The 22,445-nt window shown below is 54.4% G+C and overlaps 1 protein-coding gene across 1 annotated transcript in view; it reads right to left on the bottom strand.

Moving 5' to 3' along the window:
- Nucleotides 1-1,091: 1,091 nt before the first annotated feature.
- The window catches only part of tnrc18 (trinucleotide repeat containing 18), a 27,097-nt gene continuing 5,743 nt past the window's right edge, over nt 1,092-22,445 (bottom strand). The window contains exons 3-31 of the mRNA XM_068749967.1: nt 21,522-21,662; nt 19,749-19,853; nt 18,803-19,331; nt 17,502-18,712; nt 15,900-15,987; nt 15,601-15,815; nt 15,350-15,496; nt 14,957-15,141; nt 14,464-14,869; nt 13,498-14,388; nt 13,265-13,410; nt 13,052-13,185; nt 12,819-12,932; nt 12,548-12,731; nt 12,140-12,455; nt 11,602-11,814; nt 8,964-9,125; nt 8,196-8,644; nt 7,654-7,782; nt 7,024-7,165; nt 6,817-6,934; nt 6,542-6,617; nt 6,301-6,409; nt 5,881-5,997; nt 5,431-5,586; nt 3,284-5,028; nt 2,951-3,187; nt 2,737-2,811; nt 1,092-2,562 (exon numbers count right to left, since the gene is read on the bottom strand). Coding sequence (XP_068606068.1) covers nt 2,356-2,562; nt 2,737-2,811; nt 2,951-3,187; nt 3,284-5,028; nt 5,431-5,586; nt 5,881-5,997; nt 6,301-6,409; nt 6,542-6,617; nt 6,817-6,934; nt 7,024-7,165; nt 7,654-7,782; nt 8,196-8,644; nt 8,964-9,125; nt 11,602-11,814; nt 12,140-12,455; nt 12,548-12,731; nt 12,819-12,932; nt 13,052-13,185; nt 13,265-13,410; nt 13,498-14,388; nt 14,464-14,869; nt 14,957-15,141; nt 15,350-15,496; nt 15,601-15,815; nt 15,900-15,987; nt 17,502-18,712; nt 18,803-19,331; nt 19,749-19,853; nt 21,522-21,662 — 8,747 coding nt within the window. The 3' untranslated portion in view covers nt 1,092-2,355. The remainder of the gene's footprint in view (nt 2,563-2,736; nt 2,812-2,950; nt 3,188-3,283; nt 5,029-5,430; nt 5,587-5,880; nt 5,998-6,300; nt 6,410-6,541; nt 6,618-6,816; nt 6,935-7,023; nt 7,166-7,653; nt 7,783-8,195; nt 8,645-8,963; nt 9,126-11,601; nt 11,815-12,139; nt 12,456-12,547; nt 12,732-12,818; nt 12,933-13,051; nt 13,186-13,264; nt 13,411-13,497; nt 14,389-14,463; nt 14,870-14,956; nt 15,142-15,349; nt 15,497-15,600; nt 15,816-15,899; nt 15,988-17,501; nt 18,713-18,802; nt 19,332-19,748; nt 19,854-21,521; nt 21,663-22,445) is intronic.

Below are 22,445 nucleotides of genomic sequence, written 5' to 3'. Positions count from 1 at the left end.
TAAGGCTGGGCTTTGGCTGGAGATTGAGAGGCTAATAAGAGACTTGAAGAAAATAACACACATTTCCAAGGGTTAGAAAGGTGTGTCTAAGTGTGTGCATGCGTGTGTGTGTACTACCTGGGGATAAGCGTGATATCTCATCAGTCTCCCTCCCTCTCACACACACACACACACACACAGAAAAAAGTGCTTTAGCAGCTCCAGGGGTAAACAAACATTCACGACGGCCACTTTAGCTTGTTCACTCCGCAAACGCCGGCGTGACCCGTGTAGCCGTCCCACTTCCACTAGCAGCTCGTCAGCTAACGTTCCCATTACTGGGGTACACGGTTTGGGTGATGCACGCGTTGACACGCTTCTACACCGGCAGTCGGGCGTTGCCATTTAACGGGAGCATCGCTAAACACTTTGGGACGTCTCTCAGAGCAAATAAAAAAAAAATAAGCTTCATCCCATAATAAAAATCAGACATCGTCTAGACAAAAACCAAAAAGATCTCCGAAGAGTAGAAAATATTAAACCTATTGAATATCAACAAGACAATCTTCAGACTCTGCAGCGAAGCAGAGGGAAACACGCACGATGATCAGAATCACGTGGAAACCATTACTGCAGTATTCTTATATACTGCATGTCGATACTAATATAAACACGCTAGTGTAGCCAAGTAAGCCAAGAGCTCAGGAGTGGAGGGTTGTTTAAAACACAGATCGGAGAACAGCAGACTGGCAAAAACAACAATCTGATCGCTCCTCGAAGGGGGCGGGACCTACGTCCCATTTTGGCAAATCATCATCATCATCATCATCATCATAAGGCCTGGGAGAGGAAGGCCACCCAAATGCTCACAACCCAGAGCACGACATTCAACAGTTCAAACGAGGCACGCAGAATAATCCACAATAAGCAGCTAAGAGAGGCGAAAAGAACGACGTGCAATAACGAGGGGGTGCGTTTGTTTATCCGCGCCACAAGGGCAGAGGGGGGGGGGGGGGGGTTAGTAAATAATCCAGGGAGACGTACGGGACTCCCAGCCCCCGTCTCCTCTGCATTCATAGTGATGGCTTAGAGGGGGGGGGGGGGGTGAAGCAAAATGAAATGTAAAGCACGTCAAACACAGGACATCCAGAGGTTGAAAACGATGCAGCCAAAAATATAAGAGTGAAGCCAAACTGCAAATGTGATTTATGTTCAGCATCTAATCGCCGCTGGCAGACGGCGTCCAGCCATCAGCGCCGCGACCTTCACGCAGCTCGGACCGGCTGCATGTTTACAACCCTAGAAGCGGCGTGAGAAACGGAAGAATCCGCCCTCTGGGACCGTTAGTCATCGGAGACGCTTCGTATTTCATCTGCAGAAGTGTTTCCTACAATTCCCAGGATTCTTTGCTGCGTCCCTCCGGATGCAGCTGTTGCTGCTGAGGCGGAGAACCTTCGAGTCCGTGCCTCATCCAGGAACCGATGGTCCCGTTGTTGTTGTTGTTGTGTTACTGAGGTGGATTTTTCCTTTCAGAAAAAGAACTCAAAGATGGAAATGGGAAGTAAATGAGTTTCCTTCCTCTCTTTTAAAGCCTGAGTCTCTGGGAGACGCAGATTTAGTAGCGGGCAGACAGCTGGCCCGCCCGCGTTAGGATTGTCAAGGGGAATTAAATTAAAGCAGGGCAGACTTTAAGTGTTTTAAGTGCTTTCTGTCGGACAGCCATGGAAGGCATCTCCTGCGTCTCTGTCCCTACGAGTCTGTCTGTCGCTCCTGCTGTTCTGTAGACACATTTATACGACTGCAACATCACCACGGCAACATCATAACCACAACGTCACATCACCGGGCGCGTTTGTCCGTCTCTCTCTCTCTCATTCACAGTTCATTAAAGCTTCTAGGCTGTTTAGCTCCTTTTAAAAAAAACAAACTAGTCTGACATAAATCTATTACATGAAAATAAAACACTCGTATTTTCCTCGATAGAACTGTGTGGGCGTCACACGAGGTGCATGTTTACACGCGTCGGCATGTGTGTTCATGGAGGGTCTATTTACATGTAAATGGTGCGTGTGTGGCTCATGTGGTGTTCTGAAGGTTGCCACAACCGCATCAAGTAGGCGATGAAGTCTGTGTGTGCAAAAGAGTCAAGACACCGATTCCTCCTAATACTGTCGGGCGTCTCCTGCAGCAGTAGCTGGACGCGGCTGCGCGTTTGAAGCGTGTCATGCTATCAAAGTGGTTGTAGATCCATCACGTATGGGAGTTCGGTCATTAGAAATGGGAAGACCTCGGAAAGGGCTCGACTCCAACCTCGAGATCCAGAGTCGCATCGTGATTTTGGTTTCTTCCGGCAACTGGCCGGGGAGTTTAGTTTGTTCAGCAGATGACGGGGACTCCCTCCGTGTTGAAGATCATGCCCGTGGTGGGCTCGTAGGTGCCGGCTAGGTAGTAGAGGTCTTCGCTGTCGGCGTAGCGGCGCGTGTGGCTCATCTGCTCATATTCCTCCACGCTCGCCACCAGGCACTTGTGGCTGACGGTCTGCACGTCGTTCTCGTCACTGTGGGACGACTGGTAGAGGGCGCGCTGGGACAGAGACAGACGTGGGGGGTTACTGGTCGTCGGAAGGGGCCGAGGATCAGCCATCAGCCGGCGTGGCGCCGCGGCAGCCGCCAAACGTGACAAAGCGGATTCTAATTTTATGAGACGAGCCAAAACTAGAACTGAATACGTTGAACGCTAATTCACCCATCGCCTCACCTCCATGAAGTCTTTCCTCTGGATGGACGAGTGCAGAGCTGCCGGTAAAGACTGGCCACACATCTGATCCCAGTTCTGCAGAGAAAAGCAGAATAAACTCGATAAACCAGCCGTTTATTGAGATGGAAACCTTCGTGATTTAACGACACCGACCGACGTCTGGGGAGCTGAAGTCGTTCGTTTAAAGCTGCAGATTCCTTCCCTGCAGGCCTACCTTCTTGTCTGTGAGTTTCTTGCCGGGGTTGGTCTCCTCTGGATGATAGAACCAGTTGACCCTGACCACCATGTTGCTGCCCCACGACTCCCACATGCTCTGGATGCGGCCGATGAAGGGCAGGTTCGGCCGGCCGGCGGACAGGAAAACCGCGCAGTCGCCGACGCGGATCATCTCCCGACCGCGCACGATGGCCTTGTAGAAGAGCTTCTTGGCCTTGCCCTTCATACCGCGTCTCTGAAGAAGGGAGGGGGGGGGGGGATCATACGGCGGAATGGGGACATATTTGGAGGACTAGTTGTGATGTTTTGGATCTACGAATCGTCTCCTCACCTGAGTGGGCTTCCCAAACCACTTCCAGAGCTGTCTGGCTGGAAGGAAAGCCGAAATCTTGGGCCTGTTTTCCACACTGGGGAGCCGCTGGCGTTTCGCCAGCTCCTTGGTTGTGGGGAGGTGGACTCCCTCTCTTCGCTTTGGTCTCCCCACCTTCCCGTCCCCGCCGCTGGGCTTTGGCTTTGGGGGGCGACCCCTTTGCCCGGAACCCTTCCCCGCGGCTGGTTTAGGAGGTTTGGAGGCAGCAGAAGTCGGAGAGGTTGAAGGAGAGAGGGAATCTGAGGAAGGAGAGAGCTCGTCTTCCTCCACTTTTACCTCTGCCGCGTCCTCGTTCACCTCTTCTTCGTCTTCATCTTTCATTTCCTCTTTCAGTTTTTCATTGGCTGGGGGTGGGGATACAGGACCGAGTGGAGGTGTGGGGGTTCTCTCCTCATCTGAGCTGCAGGAGGAGTCATCAGTGGATGAAGAAGATGAGGAGGATGAGGAGGAGGAAGATGAGCAGGAGGAACCAGAGCAGGAGAAAGAGGAGGAAGAGCAACTTGAGGTACATTTCTTCTTCTTTTTCACATTTGCTTTCAGTCCTTCTTCCTCTGATTCTGAGCTGCTGCTACTCTGAGACTCCTCTTTCATTTTTCTCCCCTCTCTTTTTTCCACCTCCTTCCTCTCCTCTTTTATACTTTTGTCCTCCTTCGCACCCGTCTCCTGTCCTCTACCAGCACTTCCACGATGTTCTGATTTGTCCTTTGCCAGCATGTTTGACTTGTAGGCAGGTTCTTTCTCTGGTGGGCCGGCCTCCCTCTCTGGAACTCTCGGTTTAGCCTTTAGCGGTTTCTGATTGGCTGGGGCCGGGGCGATGGGGGCGAGATCCCGTCTGATGTCCCGACCCTCAAGCAACATCAGAGCCTTGGTCTTCTTGGTCTTCGGGGAGGTGACGCCTTCGTGGTCCAGCTTCACAAGGGGCTCTGCCGACAGGGTCCTGCGCCTCATCACAGAGCACGCGTCACTCTGACCCGAGTTGGGTTTGGTCCTCGAGACTGGGCTGGGTCTGGCGCTGGATGACACCTGGTCGGATGGCATCTTCATTTTGGGTCTGGGGGCAGATGACAATGAAGTTGAGGAAGATGAAGGTCTAGGAGTCACTAAGGAGCCCGGTTTGCCTGCTAGCCTGGACATGAGCCCAGAGGTTAGGCCGGGCCTGGCGCTGCTATGATGGTCCGAGGAGGATTTGGTTTTGGGCGTGGAAGTAGAAGGCGGCCTTGGTGTGGATGAAGCGCCTGGCTTTGCTGCAGCAGGTGATGCTGCCATATTGGTTCTGGACATCGGTCTATTGGGACTGGAACTGCTGGCCTTCTCTCTCTCTCTGCGCTGGCTGTTGTACGAGTTAAGGTTCGGCTCGCTGTACAGGTCCACGGTCAGGACCTTCCCGTAGGTGGAGGGGTAGAGGGACGGAGGGAGAGGGCGGGCTGGTTTGGGAGCAGGAAGCTGGTTTGAGCTGGACTTCCTGGCCGCGGCGTTTGGGAGGGTCGGACTACTTGCAGGGGAAGTGGTGGAGCTCTTGCGTCCCGGTTTTGCTTGGACTCCCATTGATGCCCTGGATGTAGTTTGGGGTTTCTCCTGAGCGGCCTTCGGGACGGAGGAGGTCCTCTCCTGGGGCAGCTTAGCTGGAGCCGGGATCCTCTCCGCAGGTTGGGCGGAGGAAGAGGGAGGATCAGCTTTCTCACGGCCATCGGCGTTGTTGGAAGTCTCTGCAGACCAAACAAAAAACAAAACACTGACACTGATAACGATGTTAAACGTCTGTCGGTCTCTGACTGCTGAAAACAGCAGACATATCAGCAAGGACAGTCTTCGTAACTGCTGGCGAGGCCGGCGCCAGCGAGTCAGACAAAGCAACACGCCGTGCGTTACAGCTGGAGGAGCAGACGCAGCTTTCACACAGCGATGGCGCCGCGAGAGAAGAGCCGTCGGGCCGAACTAACAGGTGACAGCCATCGACAAACACAAGGCGTTTGATAAGAACAGCCATTTCTGTTGCTGCTGACGGTTTCCATCAAAATAATGTATTATAAACACCCCCCCCCACTCAGGTTTCCAGCCCCAGTGACCAGACTGGAATCATTGCAGAGGAAGCAGCTGGATTAACCCACCCGGTTTGGCTTTGGGTTTTCGGCCGGGTTTTCCTTTCGTCTTTGGAGCCGTCGTCTCCTCCGGCTTTGTTCCCGCCTCCTTGCCCTCTTTGCTGCATTTGCGGACTCGCCTCCTGGAGCAGCTCGCCACGAGCAGGGCGGGGGACGGCTCGGCGCCTGGGTGAACAGAAACATTCTCCGGGTTAATCTAGACAAACGAATCTGCTTCCGTTACCTGCAGACTCACAGTAGAGTCGAGATGTTATTTATTGAACAACAATAAATGAGGGTGATTAAAATAAATTCGGATTAGGCTCATTCCACACTCGGATGTTAAAACACTGCGCTGAATCCGTCAATGCACACACACACACACACACACACACGTGAGATCTGAGACTGATAAACAGAAAGGTTGTGGCTGTGTGTGTGTGTGTGTGTGTGTGTGTGTGAGTGATCACAGGTGCTCACAGTGGATCTTGTAGTCAGGCGGCAGCAGTCTGATGTGAGAGAGGGGGATGCGGCCTGTGTCGCCATCATCAAACTCCACTGTGATCAGATCGTCATTCTCATCCATATCTGAACTTCCTGTTTAAAAAAACCCACAAAGACAGTCGCACGTCAGCAGAGAGAACTGATTTTGATGCCTTGTACAGATTAGATTTGTGCCGTTTTCTTACCGCTCGCCGTGTAAAGATCAGCGAACTGAAAAGTGTTCACTGAAAACAGACCCCAGACCTGTTTGTGCACCAACAGTAACACACACTCTGTCGCATCGTGCACCGACGGCTCAGTTAAAGAGCCTTTACGTTTTTGTTTGTGCTGCCAGCTACGATTAAAGTGTCCGTGTATGTGGATTATAAATCAAACGCTCGCTAGCCGTCTCCGTACCATTGACAACGGTGCCGGGGTAAAGGCAGCGGTACTGCTGGCTCCAGTAGGCGGCGATCCTGGTGCCCTCTGGGAGGTAACGCACCGAGGGCGGCTTCACGTCGATGATCTACACATACAGAAGAAAGGACTTTTAGATGCCAACACAACAAGCGATTCCAGTGTTTGACGACACGCTTTTTGCAGCATTTCATGCGTCAGCAGGAACAGCTGGGCCGAGATGTGAAGCGGTTTGACTCACGGCCTCCTGCAGCAGCTGTTCCAGGCAGTAGATGTGCGGCCGGTTCCCACGCTCGCCCTCCACCACCACGCTGTATCTGCGGGGGGAGGGGGGGTACGTGCAAACAACAGCCAGGGAGATTCAGAATGTGATGCTTTTTAACAACTTGAAGTGCTTCTCAAATCAATGACGGCATTGGAAATCGCATGCGTTTCTGCAATTTAGAGCTGCAAATCAATCCACACAGCTGCCGTCTTTTTTTTAAACCCTTGATTTAAGATCATGCGTGCACTCACATGTCAGGCGAGTGCACGGTGTTCACATGACCCGCGTACAGGAGCTGGTCGTCCATCGGGAGCAGAACTCTGAGTCCGTCCACCAGAGAGTCCTTATCCAGGACACACTGCAATGGAGCTGAACACAACATGCAATGAATAAGAGAAGGGCTGATCATTGGCGCCGCGGTGCACCCGCCGGAGGACATGGCGTCTCTGTGAACCGACCAGGGGTGGGGGATCTCTCCGGCACGCCGTTACTGCGTGGGGGGGGGTGCTCGTCTTCGCTGAAGCTGCTGTCTTGGTTGGGCTCAAAGTCCTCGTCTGCCGCCATGCTCTCCATCAGCCGGCTCACGGCTCCCCTGGAGGGCTGCAGGAACCAGAAAGGGGGGGCAGGGAGGGGGGGGAGGGCTGTTGACTTCACAACAGTATTTATCCATTTAAGGAGAAACGATCAACAGCCTGAAATGTATCAGATTATATTCCATAAATCTGCTACTCAAGGGAACTAAATTACAATGCTAGATTGCTAACAAACCACAGATTAACTTCCCAAGTGAGATAGCAACCTATTAAAACACTTGATGTTGAACACACACACACACACACACGTTTGAACGCCCCGTTCGAGGCTGGTGGCAGATGATGAGCGGAGCAACTCGGGTATAATTCATGCCGTACGAGCCCCATTAATCACAACGGAAAGCGCGTTTACCGCGTCTACCAGGTTTACCGACGACGACTGAGGCCGTGTTTGCACTTTAAGTCTAATAACTAGAACGTTCTGGCTTTGTCCTTGCTGAGATAATTAAGTTCACATCCATAATGCATTTCCAGCTGATCCATCATCTCACTGACCTCTCTGGCCTTGGTCTTGGCTTTTGGTTGGCTCTTGTGCGACGGGCCGAGGCTCGGTGGGCCGTCTGTGATTGGCCCACACAGAGTGGGCGGGCTCACCTGCAGCGGGGAGTCCTTCGCCTTCCTTTTCTGGTTTACAGAGAAATGACACAGAGGGGGAGAAAACAGATGTGAATGACGACACCGAGGATCGATCGCTCTCTCTCTCTCACTCTCTCTCTCACACACACACACACACACACACACACACACACGGGGTGGGAGGCTGCTAAGCTTCCTGCAGTCGTCCTTTATTGCCAGCAACACAGTACAAACAGCAGGGGAGTGCTGCAGTGACTGATGTACTGGGAAACCCTGCTGGCACCCTGACACACACAATCACACACACACACACACACACACAGCGGTAACAAAAGCGATGTGAGGGAATCAGAGTTTGACGGCGTGACATGCTAAGAGTAGAGGAGGATAAGAGGATGGGAAAAGAAAGACCCGATTCTGTCCTTCAGTTAGCCCAACAACACGATGACCTATTGACATACTTTCACTGCGTCCTTGCCCTCCCTGCTGGGGGGAGGCGGTTTGGATCTGGAGGCCGGCTTTGGAGTGAGAGGCGGGGCCGAGCCGGTGGAGGTTTGACTGGAGGAGGCGGAGACCGGCGTCTGACCGGCTGAGTTGGTGGCATCGTGGAGGAAAATCCTCTCGCTGCGTCTTCGGGTCCAAGCCTCATCCTCGCTGAAGACTCCGGCGCCTGTGGCGAGGTCGAAACTGAACCGCCTCGGCGACCGGGGAGACGGGCGCGGTTTGGGCAAGGCCTTGCGCTTGATTGGCAGCGCCTCGTCACGCTTGGCGGGGCTGGTCTGTTCGCTGCGGCGGTTTGCAGGGGGCAACAGCGGAAGCTCTGGGGCGGAGCGTTTGCCGTGCAGCAGGAAGGGGAACTTTCTCAGCCGCAAGTCTGGGCCGGAGTCGGACCACTCACACTCCGATGACCCTGATGGAGAAGGGAAGACAGGTGCATGATGGGAATGTTCGCCTCACACATGAACACACGAATGAAAAGCACCCCCCCCCCCCATAAACAGCCGGTAATAAACTCAGGTGTTAGATTCTCTGAAACAGGACAACTGATCAATACCCAACTAGTAAATAATTCAACACTGAATCATTGTGCAGCCTGATTAATGGATGGATATTTAACGATGAATCAATAACACAATCCAACAGAAACGCTTAAGCGTTGAACCTGCTCAACCACAACCTCTTTGCTGATGAATCTACACACACACACAACTATTTCTTTGTCGTATTACCCAGGGTGCTTCGCCTGTTGCGGTGTTTGTCGTCATGGAGAAGGCTCAAAGGGGTGGAGCTGACGGGGAGTGCGCTCGCTGCAAACCTGGCCAGCAGACCGAGCCCACTCTCCTCACAGCCGCCGCCGTCATCAGAATCAGACTCATCCTCCTCGGAGGTTTCTGTTTCAGACACAAGATGTTCAGCTCAGAGATTAATGTGGCAACGCCGTGGGTCAGGGGGGGGCCAAAGGTCAAACCTCCTCGCATATTTTCAACCGACCGCAGATGGAAAATTTCATGGAGCCTATAAATTTACACGAGATTGTCAAATCACAATTTGTCGAAGGGATTAAAAGACTGGATTAAACCCCGTCTGAAAGGATACGGCATCTTGGACCTTGATTTAACACGGCGTGTACAAAAATAAAATAAAAACACACACACACACACACCATCGTATCTTAACATGTAAGATAAGCAGGGATGACAGTGGAAATAGAGACAGACTGTCCAAACCACTGCAGCCTGCACTAACTCTGTAATGCTGTGTCAGCACATACAGATGGGACGCGTTGGGATTTACCACATATGTGCACGCGAGTCAAACCGAGAGTGAGACTCAGACCGCGTATCTAAAGCAAGCATGAACTAGAATCCCCCGCCGCTTACGTCGGTTTAAATCATTTGCATTCCTGAGAAAAAAAAAAAAAAATCCGCTACTACACAGATGTGTCAATTTTTATAAAATGAGCTGCTTTAATTATACATTGCATCCAAGCAAAATTATATAATAAAAAGTCCTGAATAGCAAAAGACACTAATTCAGTGTTTGGTGTACAAAGTGTTGCAAAAAAATATATATATTTGAGATTTTGTGTTCTGGAAATTTCATTTTCACTTTGGTGTTGGCAGGGGGACAAAAAGCCTTTAAAGAATGTGACAGAGGAAAGAACAAACACACACACATACACAGGTATACTGCAGGTTAGCTGTGTGTTGCTGGTAGTTAGCAGCTAGGTCACTGGCAGCAAATGAGCAGGGGGTTAAAGAGTTAACATTGAGGGTGAATGCACAGCACGCAATCTCTGTAAGCTTCAGACTTAAAGTTAGTCTCACTAACATTTAAGTCCTAAAATTAGCCAGGAGATGCATTTAGAAAAGATCTGGGTTAAAAAGGATGACTCCGTTTTGAGTTTCTGCAATTTGTGTTATTTAATCAATTTGTTTTGGCTCCAGAAAATAACAAAATCAAACAAACTAAAAAAAAAAAGAAACGACCAAGTTGTGACGAGTCAAATCTGATGATGTGCCGTGCATTCACTCTGTTAACTGTGGCAGGCGGACGATGCAGCAGGCAGGCACTGAGAGGACAGCCCTGTGAGGCCCCTTGGCGTGTAAGCGTTGCTCTGAGAAACGATGGTGACATCATCCGTCCGGCAGAACATCAAGTCTCACTGCTGGGAGACGTGAAGGTGACCGAGCGGGAGCAACCACGGCTCTCGTTCAACGGTTTTAATTTGTGAGGAATAAAAATAACAGACAAAAAAAAGTTGATATTCTATGTAGCTCAAATTCAGCATAACCCATGTTAAAAATAAAAATAATAATAGAGGGAGGGGCACTTCCTACTTACACAGCAGGTGACAGGGGTGTGGCCTCAGGCAGGGCAGGGCAGCGCAGCAGCGAAAACACAGCCTTAGCTGTGGCGTAGCCTTAGCATGGCAAGCTCAAGCAAAGCTTTAGTCTCAGCGAAGGAGCGAAGGCTCAAGGCTGCGCTAGTCCTTGCCAAGCTTCTGTAATGTCGCAGCGGCAGCACAAGCACATGGAACAGGCTGAGAGACACGCAAAGCATCATGGGTAGGACGGGGCGGGGGGGGGACAGAGCAAGGTGTCAGAGAGCAACGTAAAGGGAAAAGGGTTATTTGAAGGTTTAGTAGACACAGGAGTAGCTCTATTGTGCAAATATCCCCAACATCCAATATAGCTGAAGATGTTTGGAATGAGTAGTCATGCATTCACCCCCCCCCCCCCCCAACAAATAGACCACATCATCAATAAACATTTAGTCAGGGGTCAATTTCAGGAATTCTTCCATCTTTACATTTTGTCTTGAACTTACGACCCCCCCCCCCCCCTTACACTGACAAAGGGAACAAACGTATCCGACCTATCGGCTTCAGCTCGGTGAACTCTGACCTTTCGTTTCCCTGAAGCTGAGCAGCATTTCTCCCAACTGGAAGGGATATTTGAGAACAGAGCGGTCTAAAAAGGACGTGTGAGGTGCAGTGGCAGCTGGACAGACCGACAGACGGACAGACGGATGAAGCAGACACAAGGACCACAGCGCTTTGCTTTCTGTGCCGATCAAATCGACACTTTTAATAAAGCTTATTTGTAACCAAACTGCAATACAACTTTATGGAAAAGAGAAAAAAAAAGAAAATCTCACAAATCACAGTTGTTCAATGTACAAATGCTACACAAGATGGTTTGCATTCCAGGCAATTAAAAAACAAAACAAATAAACAAACAGAAATCGGTTAACTTTTCTTTGTCTTTTAAAAAAGGGCAACTTTGAAAAGAAGCCAGCAGCAAGCGAGGTAGGGACGGTCTGCAAACAGCGAGCGGCGAGGAGCCGTAAGATTTGATCAGTAACCTTGGTCGAAGGAATCGTCGGAGGTGCTGAGGCCCGCTTCCTCCAGCAGCAGGGACAAGTGCTTGTGTTTCCTTTTCTGAGACTCCGGACAGGACAGCAGGGATGTCGGGGGCGACGAGGACCGCCTCGTCCCGGACAGCTTGCCGTGGGACCGCGTCCCCGAGAGCGGGGGCCAGCCCCCTCGAGCCGAATCGCATTCCTCTGAATCCGAGTCTGTTGCGGAGAAAGTACGGTTAATAATTCAGGAAACATAGAGGTCACACCCCCAGAAGATTCACCCCCCCCAAAACTTGCTCTCCTGCCAAAGATTACTCAAATGGGAGTGCGTTTGTCGGGCACTATTTTGAGTGGCGGAGGGACACAATCTTTACACGGCTCACTAGGGATCAATGAAATTAAACTTTCCAGCTAAAGGGAAATACACGATTCCGTCCTCGCTCGCCACTGTGGATGCATTACATCACCCGATTCTGATAACTCCATTTAGTTCTCATCTCGTATCAGACGTAACCCTGGGTTCTCGCCTGCAGGTACTCACTGTTGGAGCCGCCGCTGAGCTCGGATCTCATGGGAGAGAACAAAGCGCTCTTCTTCTGACCTTTCACCTTCCGGGCGGTCTCTGAGGGAGAGGCAATGGTGGACGACTTGTGCTTCCCGCCTTTGCTGGACGAGTGGACGCCGCGGTCCTTCGGCCGGCTTTCTGCAGGCTTGCCCTTCGGTTTGTCTAGCTTGGAGACGGAGGACAGTTGGCGCCACACGCCCAGCGAGCTGAGCTGCGAGAGTGAAAGCGCTCTGTCCAGGTCGGACGCCAGCTGCTCCTGCTCACACACGTGGCCGCGCCTTCCCTTCAGCACCTGAAAGCACCGCAAAATAGAACATCATCAATGAATCCAGACAGACAGGACGCCACAGCCGGAGTCAAAGCACGCCTTTCCACGAGGCCCACCTCCGTAGCGCGGCTTGTGGACGGCTCCTGGTCATTCCAGCTCCTCCTCTTCTTTTTCTTTGTCTTCACCTTCATCCCTCCACCTTCTGCCTCCATTTCCTCCTCTTCTCTGGACAGCCGGAACCTCTTTCTCTGGCCGTCCCCAGCTTCAGAGTCCTCAGAGTACTGCATTGACCTGAACACCCTGAGGATTCAGAATATTTGACCTTTATTGGACATACAAACCAACAACCGAAGACGTAAACACGAACGGCTGACGGAGCTCACGCACTTCCCGGCCCTGCCGTCCAGTCTGGGCTGCGTGGTCAAGTGTTTCCTCTTCCTGGGCCGCCCTCTGGCCCGTCGGGAGAGACTCCGCCTCTCGTCCTCCTGCTGCCGTCGCTCACTGGGAGATGCATGAAAGAGTTGAGAGGCGGCTGCGTGTCAGCAGCGTTTGGATCCGTTCACCGTGGCTGCGGTTGCTACAGGAAGCGCGCAGAGCGGCGCTAGAGCGGCGCGACTCACCGCTTGTCTCGCCGTCTCTGCAGCTTGCTCAGGTCTCGCTGCTTCTCCTTGTACGTCTTCTGCAGCTCCGCCAGGCGAACGCGGTATTCCACTTCTTTTGCATCCAGAGCATCCGCAGACATTTTACTGTAGAGCTGCGGGCAGAAGAGGAGAAGCGTCACATTCCATCAGTCCCCTCTCGGGGCCGGGGGGCCACGTTAGCCTTCGTCCTACCGGCCCCTCCCTCCTCTGCCTCCAGCTGTACTTCTTGTCGGGATCCAACTTTCGAGGCAAATCGATGCGGGACTGTTTCTCGATGGCCTCCAACAAAACCTGCCTGCTTGCTTCCAGAAGGCAGCCGAGACCGTCCAACGTCAGACCTGAACGGGGTCAGAGAAACAGGACAGGGCTCTTCTTTTATTTCCGCCTCCTCTCTCATTCTTCTGCCCCCCCCCACATGTACTCACCTTGCTGCAGCCCAATGTGCTCCATCTCCTGCTGGGCCATTTGACTCAGCAGTGCCATCCCCTCGAGCGCCACCATTTCCAAAGAGACGGCGCCGCTGCCGTCCGGAACCACGGGAGGGTTTCCCGTCGGCGGTACCAGAGTCGGGGGCGTTTGGATGTGGCGTGCCTGGGCCATCTCACTGGCCGTCAGCAGGGCGAGCATTCCTGCCATGGGATCCTCTTGGCCAATGACCAGCGGGGGCGGCGAGTTGGAGGAGGGGCGAGGGCAGGCAGCGGCTGCAGCGGCCCTTTCCTCCTGACTGGGAGAGGAGAGGTGGAACGGAGGAGCCGGGGCGGCGGCAGTCTGATCTCGCGCCGCACACATCTCAGCCAGTTCCTGCCGGTCCAAGTCGGGACTGACGCAGGGTCGCTCTGGACCCCCGAGAACCTCAGGCTCTGCCTTGGTGAGAGGAGGCGGCGGCGTGTACGCTGCCTGGCAGCAGTAAGACGATACCTCCGCGTTGATTTGCCCGTCGTTCGTCTCTTTCTCCCTGGCTTCCGATAGTCTTTCTGCTTCCTGTGGTGAGGGGCTGAGGACCGGCGGGGGCGTGGGCTTCAGGGTCTCCCCCCCTTCCTCCTCTCTGTCCTGGATGTGTAGCTCAGGACTGCAGCTCCGGCACAGAGGAGGCTCCACACCAAGTTCCAGCTGGGGGGGCTCCAGCGTCGGGGGCTGGACGTCCGCTTCCAGCAGCCTTGAACGCAGGCGGTTTGGGGGCGAAGGGGCGGCAGAGTGGGAGCGATGAGTCGGGGTGATTTCAGCGTGTGCCCCTGTGGCTGCTGGGAGGTGATAGGGGGGGAAAGGTGAGCCAAATGGGGCAGTGATGGACGGGTAAGGGTACCCTGGGGGCAGGTCTGAAAGACAAACACAGAAGTTGGGCTCACTTTGGTCACAGGACAGGCGTCACCAATGACATACACACAACTCACCGGGGTAGGCGCCTTGGAAGGCCGCAGAGGCGGGCTTCCGTCGGCCCGTCTGATCCCTTCGTCCATCCTCGGCCGCCTCCTGCTTGGGCCGCCGCGGCGAGGACGGGGGCGGAGAGGCCGAGCGGGGGGACGGCGGGTGAGGCAGGGGCGTCGGCGGGTGAGACGACACCCTCTGCCCTCCCTCCTCAGACTTCAGCGCTGTAACCAGCGATGGGAGTGGAGGCAGCGGGGCGAGGGACGAGGTGGACGGGGTTGGGGAGCGGCAGGGCGGGGGGGGCCTCCGGAGGTGCAGGACGGGAGAGGAAGGTAGGGAGGACACCACGGAGGGGCGAGGCTTGGAGTCGGCGTTCTGCTTGTCTGCTTTGTCGTCCACGTCGGGCCGTTGCTCGCTGGCCTTCAGACGCTCCTGAAACGCGGCAGCGTGATGTGAGACCGTCGTACTTCCTGCGGCTTTTTTTCCTGCGGCTTTAACTCCGTGCGACGTTCCACTTACGACGAGCTGAGCGTTCCTCTGCAGCTCCAGGACCTGCACCGTGTGCTGCTGGATCATGAGCAGCTCCTGCTGCCGGAGCATCTGCTGCTGGGAGAGCAGCTGGAGCTGGGCGGCGTGCTGCAGCGAGCTGCTCGTGCCGTAGACGCCCGACCACATCGGCCCGCCGCGCTCCAGAACGTCACCTCCTGCAGAACGGCAGCGAAACAAGACCCTACGGTGAGCGAATGGGTTCATTTTCACACGACTCTAGTCCATCTACAATATCTTCATGTAGCCTGGGACAACTGTAGAAAGGAGTTTCCATAGCAACGCACAGGCTGTCCGAATCGGCTTCGAAAGAAAAAGCAGCAATCATTGATTTAAGCCGAAACGGAACAAACACCGACTTCATACCGAAGTGCTGCAGGTGTTCGGTGGGCATGATGATCAGCCGTCCAGTCCGGGAGTCCCTGACAAGCTGGTATGAAGGAGGTACGGAGCCTGGCAGAGAGGGGGGGTACCCTGGGGGGAGGGTCTGGTGGAGCGACGAAGGACCCAGGCCTAAAGGACGAGAGAAGAGAAGCAGACAAAGTGAAGCGGCCACTGCTTGATGTAAAGACGTTTTGGGGGGGGGGGGGGGGGGCGTCACGGATGGATCCACTTACTGTACGGGGAGCCTGACAGCCAGACCGGGGGCGCCCCGGGTCTTGGTATCCAGGGGTGAGTGGTCAAAGGCGAGGCGTCAGGCGGCCATCGCCCTGCCTCGGCCATAGCAGCCCCCCCCGTCACCATGAGGTTGGGGGTCATCATATTGGGGGTCAGGCCGCTCGACAAGGGGGCGGGGTGCATCTGCGTGAACTCCGCCAGCTCCTTGGACTCTCTGAAAGCAGACGGCCGCCGCGTTTACTAGCGTGGCGGTTCACATCCGAGGGTTAACAAACCCGGAGCGCCATCGCCATCTTACCGGAGCACCTTCTCCTGCTCGCGCTCCAGCCGGCCGGACAGCAGCCTGTCGTCGTGATGACGAGCGCGTTCCTCCCCTCGCTCTTCATCTGCGTCGGGTTCAGAGTGGAAGGGGGGGAAAAAGAAGATTCGATCATTTTAATGTTCTAGCTAGCTAGCAGTGAGCGCCACAGGAGGCACGGACAAACCACGAGAGAAGCAGCCGAGCGATCCGGAATAAACATGAGGATCTGCCGTCTTCCTCTTTGACTTGTTCACCCCCCCCCCCCCCATCCATCCAATCTGCGATGGAGGGGGGGGCGGGGGAGCGGGGTACGCTCAACCCTTCAGTTCTGCTCTAGCAGCGTTTGCATGTGTGTAGCATGTAAAGGACGGGGGCCTGACGAACCCTGACATGCCCTGCAGGAACGGTTTCAGACCGTTACCAAGGTTACCGTACAGGGAGCCTGTCCCACATGCTTTCCTCTTCGCATCAGAAAGCCAACGATTAGTGCCGTACCCCCCCCCCCCTCACCTCCAGCTCACACACTTTCCACTTCCTTACTTCCCGACACACCTCTCCCTCTTCCATCCCTCTCTCATCTTCAGCCTCTCCTCCTCCTCCTCCTCCCATCCGTTTGTGTTTTCTGAGTAAATCCTCTCTGCCGTTTGTTTAGAGCTCTTCTTAATGCGAGGGGGGGGGGGGGGGGTGATGCTATTTACACCAACGACTCTGCTCAAGCAAGGAAACGAGTTGACCCCCCCCCCCAACTGGGATACACACCTGCATAACACAGCAACGCATCGACACCTACAGTAGCTTAGCAATGCACACAAAGACTCGTCGACGCACGCAGTCCATCACACTCAACGGCTGATCCATCGCTTAGCAACACAGTCCTGGTCTTATTGTAATTCAAGGCTTGTTTGTAGCTTTTAGCTGCACTCCATAACTACATGTTTAAAGGAGTGGAGAAAGAGCAAGGGGGGGGGGGGGGCTGAGGACGGAGTGCGGCTACAAAGAGACCTTTCAGGGCGAGCGGAGGTGAACCGAGGAGGGACAGAGCCGGAGAGAAGACGGGGACAGAAACAAAGCGAGGTGGAGAGAAGCGGAGTGACCTCGACGTAGAAGAAATGGTTGTATGGCAGGAGAAAAAGCAGAGAGCAGCAAAAGAAACCGTTCAACAAAGTGCAACCCATGATATAATTAATAATGCTTTAGTTTGGGGGGGGGGGGGGGGGGTTACATGCACGGGCACCTCAAAGTGAAACATGACTTTGATTAGAAAGAAAATGAAGCCGAACTGAGGACTCATTTTCTCGGTTGGTTTAACTAAAGGGATCTACATCCCTGCAGAACCGTCCCAATCGGCGGCGCCGCCAAGACGACTCAAAGCGCCGGAGGCCCCCCCCCAGGAATCAGGAAAACGCTCAGAGAGAGGAAACCACGTTTAACAAAACAGAAACTATAATAATTATAAAAGTGGCCTCCCACTACAGAGACAGTCGAAGCGGCATCACACGCCCTCTGAAGACGCCGTGGCGACGGCAGGATGTGGTAAAGAAGTCGTCGTTCAACGCTGAAAGTCAAACAGGAAGCCGGTAAGTTTCCCTCCATTCTTACCTTTAATGGAGGTTTGCAGGAGGGATCTCTGCGCGTCCGAGGCGCCGCCGCCGCCGCCGCTCTGCTTGCTGCCGCTCCCGCTGTCTCTCTGTCGGGCCACGGCCACAGCGATGCCAACCGGAGGGTGGCGGCCCTCCCCCTCCGCCTCCCGCCCAAATGAGCGGGCGCTGTCTGGCCGCTCCTGCTCCCGCTTTAACTGAGGAGGCACCCTCAACGCCCCTGAGGCGCCCGATCCCACCGTTACCCTTTCCTTGTCCCTCTCTCGCTCTTTATCCCTGTCCCTTTCCCGTTCTCTCTCTTTTTCCCGCTCCTTCTCCCTTCGCATTTCCGACACGACGTTTCCCAGACCCCCAAAAGGCCCCCTGTTGTCCGCGGGGTGCCTGGAGGACCCAGGCGCCTCTGCAGCAAAGTTCCCGCTGTATTTAATCAGACTCTGCATGGCTGAAACCTCCGTGGTGTCCGATCCTGCACCCCCACCCCGCTCCCCACCACCGGACCCCCCAGGTCGATAGAGCACAGACGGGTCCAGGTAGCGTCTCTGACTCCCCTCCTCGCCCGTGTGCCCATGTCCGTGCTGGAGGGGGTGTGTCTGTGGGGAATGGCTGTGGGCGGGGTGTTGGCCGCTGCTGGACCGGTGGCTCGCGTGATGAGTCATCGGCGTGTGCGTCTGCTGGCTGTGGGGGGAGGAGAGTGTGCGTCCGTGTTGGGCCGCCAGGGCGGCCATGTGATTGGTAGCATAGTTGGCTAACGGGCTAATAGTGTTCCACTTGGGTTCCGGCCCCGCCCGGAGAGCGTGCTTGGGGACGTCTCTGGCTTCCGGGCTGAACCCTGATTGGCCGGAGAAATAAGAAGGAGAGTCCTGCCCTCGTTTACCGACGGAACCATTGGAACAGATGACAGAACCTTCTTCTCTTTGATTACACGGTTCTCCAGGAAGGGAGAGGCGAGGGGGGTCGGCCAAGCTCCTCTCAGGAAACCTGTAGCTCTCCCTCTCCCTGCTACTGGTCCTCTCTCGCTCCCTCTCTCGCTCCCTCTCTCGCTCCCTCTCTCGCTGTTTGTCGCGGGCCTGCGAGGCGATCTGGATGGGTCCGGTCCGCTCGTCGTAAACCTCCACAGAAGGCATATACGTGGGCGCGCTGACTCGCTGCTCCCTCGTCGCGTCTCTGGGCATTAAGGGGCGGGACGCTCCGGCAGGCGAGGGATGAAGAGCAGGAGCGTGTGGAGCTCCGGCAGGCGAGGGATGAAGAGCAGGAGCGTGTGGAGCTCCGGCAGGCGAGTGATGAAGAGCAGGAGCGTGTGGATACGAGAAATGGAGCATCCCAGACGGCACGGGGTCGTTCCTCCGTTGTTTGTCCAAGCGAGGGTGAACGGCGTTATGGTGCGGTCGAGAGACGCCCTCCTCATCCCGACGCCCCCTGTCTGGATCCGGTCCATGCAGCCTACCTGCAGCGCCACCCGGAGGGAAGGAGGGCCGGGGGGGCGACAGCTTGGATCTGGGCTCTGCTGGGGAGTATGCGGAGTGCGGCTTCTGCTGGTGGTGATGAGAATGGGGGGGCCAGACGTCTCTCTCCGCGTCCCGGTCGCCACTCCTCGCCCGGCGGTCCTCCTCGCTCCTCCCGTCCTGCGTGAGATCCACCACGCTGATCGGCCTGTGCTCCTCTCTGAAGCCCGCCCGCTCGCCGTCCCGGTCCCGGTCCCCCCTGTAATGCCGGTCCCGACTCCCGTCCCGCGATGTTCTCTGCGGGGGTGTCGAGCTGGGAGGGGCAGCAGGGGGCGCAGACGGGGCGTGGAGGGGCAACTGACTCAAGGAGGCCGGGAGGTAAAATCCCTCTAAAAGACACACGACAGATCGAATGAGGACATGAAATGGATCCAGAGCAGCGCATTACATCAAAAAAAAAAAACTCATGAAGCTAATCGAGAAATCTGATGAATAATAAATGAAAATAAATGTTAGCGGCCGCTGTAGCGAGCGCTATAAATAAACGCAGACTTGCCAACCAAGTGTTGCACAAAGCTGCAGGAGAGTCACCTCCAAGAAGCACAAGCGGCATAAGTTATGCTAACATTGTTCTTCCTGTCAGCTGAATGGCGCCCAAATTGGCCCAAGCGCCACAGCGAACGGCAAGTCCCGCTGCTAAATGAAAAGGCGGCGAACAAAAGCGGCCGTCGTGCGTGCGCTGCAGGATGGGAACGCTAAAATCCAGCCACTTGTCTCCGTGACGACCGTGTGTGACAGCGATTGACCTTTATGGGAGTCGTAGAGAGGATGCTGGGGGAGCGTGGGAGGATCCAGGTGCCCCAGAGACAGGTAGGGGCTGGAGTACAGGCTGCTCGGCAAGGGGGGGTAGCCTGAAAACACACACACAAAGCATGTCAGACACTGCAGCCCACAACAAGACCCCCCCCCCCCCAACCCCCCGTTTCAGAGACACAATGAGACCATGATGATGTCAAAATAAACAAACCAGCTTCTCAAAATAAAGGATTTTCTAGAATAAAGGTTGGCTGCAACTTTCGACACTTGCTGGCCTCTGTACACCCGGGGAGGGGGGGGGGGGGACATTCCCGATTCCCACACCGGCCGATCCAGGAAATGACAAAAGATACCGCTGCCATCCCTGCAGGAAGTACTGCGAGGCACAGTCCGAGTATAAATCCGTCCCCTCTGCGTCTGAGGCAGAGCTGGAGAAGCCAGAGGAGGGCAGTGGTTGGTGCGTCAGCGGCAAGAAGAGGGAGACGGGAATATAAGAGGAATGAGGAGACTGGACAGACAAAGACAACCCTGATCTCTCACAGCTCCAGCGGATCCCGACCAGATCCGAAGCCTGCCTCTGGACACGTCTCCAGCTGCTATTAAAGTCTCCCACCGGGTATTAAGAGTCTTCCTCTCAGGCCGCGAAGATTTCTGTTCACGTCACAGCGATGGGATTCTGCAGCTTCTTCAGCCAGCAGAGGCTTTAAACTTCTGTTACTTCAGAGCCTGCAGCTTCAGGTGAGGCGAGACTTTTAAGTCAAAGCTGAAAAGTGCTTCCAGCCCCCACCCGACCACCCCAACGTCAAACAGGGAGCGGAGCGTTCGGGACCAAGAACCACTTTGTGTATTTAACGCTGAGAATGATTGGGCCTTAGAATAAACCCGTCATGGTTCCATCGTTGGCATTTGTAGGTAACAGCCATTCTATGCATTTAAATGATGTAATTAGATTCAGTTTTAATGGTTAGTGGTTAGAGTCTGACATTTCTGCACTGCATTCAGTTTGCCATCAGACACACAAGAGATTAGATATTAAATATCCAGCTCAGCATTAAGACTGGAGGTAAAGGAAACGGCTAGGCTAGCCTGGTCGTCTCTAAAGGTCGCTATGTTAACAAATTATGTTCATCCATATTTGCTTTACGGCTCTAAGAAGTTTCATAATAATGAACAAGCATTATTATTATTGCCCAGAATATGGTCTGTAATCGCAGGTACAATCTTTGAGCCGTTCGTAAATCAGGCACGATCTAATTTGGCACGTTTGGGAAAAACACCGAGCTAAGATGCAGACAGACTTTAATGAACGCTAAACAGAATCCATCCGTCCGTCTCCCTACACCCTGACGAAAGGACTGCAGGACGCATTCCCTCCCGTCTGACCTCCTACCAGATTTGATAAGGACGACTAGAAAGGACCGAAGGGAATAAGGAAGGAACAGAGATCCAATCAGGGATCAGGGAAAAAGGGGCAGAAAGGGATGAAAACTCACAGCGACCGTGCTAAAAGTGTTCATAAGGTCGTCGGGACGAGTTGGACGCCATAACGACCGGACAGGAGAGGAAGATCGATTACCAGAACCCATGACAGGCGGAGGACAGAGACAATGAGACGCATATAGGACAGAGCCAGGAGCACCGCTAGCGGCAGGGAACAGAAGTGGAACAGGCCTCCCGGGCGTTAGCGGCTCGTTGCGACGAGCGTCATGGAAACGCAACGTCGCCTCGCATCGTGCAGAGACGCGTTGGTCGAGGAGTTTTACCTTCATGAGCGTGCGATGCCCAGAGCTGAGCCATCTGCAGGCCACTGGGATTGGCCGATCTGTACGCAGGGTCAGAGGTCAGGGGGGAGGGGCCCGGATAACCAGAGAGGAACGGACTGGAGCTCGCGGGGAAGGCGTCGCCTGGGGAAGGAACAAAGGCCGTCAGTCTAGAAACTCCAACACCAACCTATTAAAGACATTTATTGACCAGTCATCCCCGTTTAGACACTGATGATTGATCACGTTTAAATACACACCCCCCCCCCCCCCCCGCTATTCAGCACCGGAATCCAGGGAACCTTTTACAACCAACAGGACCCAAGACGTCTTCTGGCACGTACCCGGTCCAGACGCAAGAGTTCCTGTGTTTATGTCCCAGTAGGTGCGACCCAAAGCCGACCCCGTGGGGGGGGGGGGGCATTAACCCGGGAAGGGTATTCCCCCCTGAGAGCGCCACCTGCTGCAGTGCTTAGGAGGGACCCGCGGTTCGGCAGAACAGTGCATCGTAATGAGATGATCGATGTTATTCACTTCACCTGTCAGTGGCTGTAATGCTGCGGCTGATGTGTGTGTGTGTGTGTCCTGTGTGTGTGTGTGTGTGTGTTGTCACTTCCTCTGAAGAATCGATACACGCTGAAGGTTGGAGCAGTCGGTTGTAATCACATTACTGCCGAGCCGCCCACGCACTCCGAGATAATGCAACCACCGACTAAAGGCCCCGCCCCCTCCACGGGTTTAATGTACAGTGAAGGTAACGGCGTTCTCCAGGTCATAAAATACAACAATGTGTCACAACATAAGGTTTGAATTAACCATTTACAGATTATAACGCCGTTTGTGACCTCAGCTGTCCAGGAAGTGACATCATCAGCTGCCTGGCTCGGGAGAAACTCAAACTGTTTCTGAACACCCTGAAGCCCAGGG

This window comes from Brachionichthys hirsutus, chromosome 16, assembly GCF_040956055.1.
Source record: "Brachionichthys hirsutus isolate HB-005 chromosome 16, CSIRO-AGI_Bhir_v1, whole genome shotgun sequence".
NCBI lineage: Eukaryota > Metazoa > Chordata > Actinopteri > Lophiiformes > Brachionichthyidae > Brachionichthys > Brachionichthys hirsutus.
This window is presented reverse-complemented; position numbering and strand designations above follow the sequence as displayed.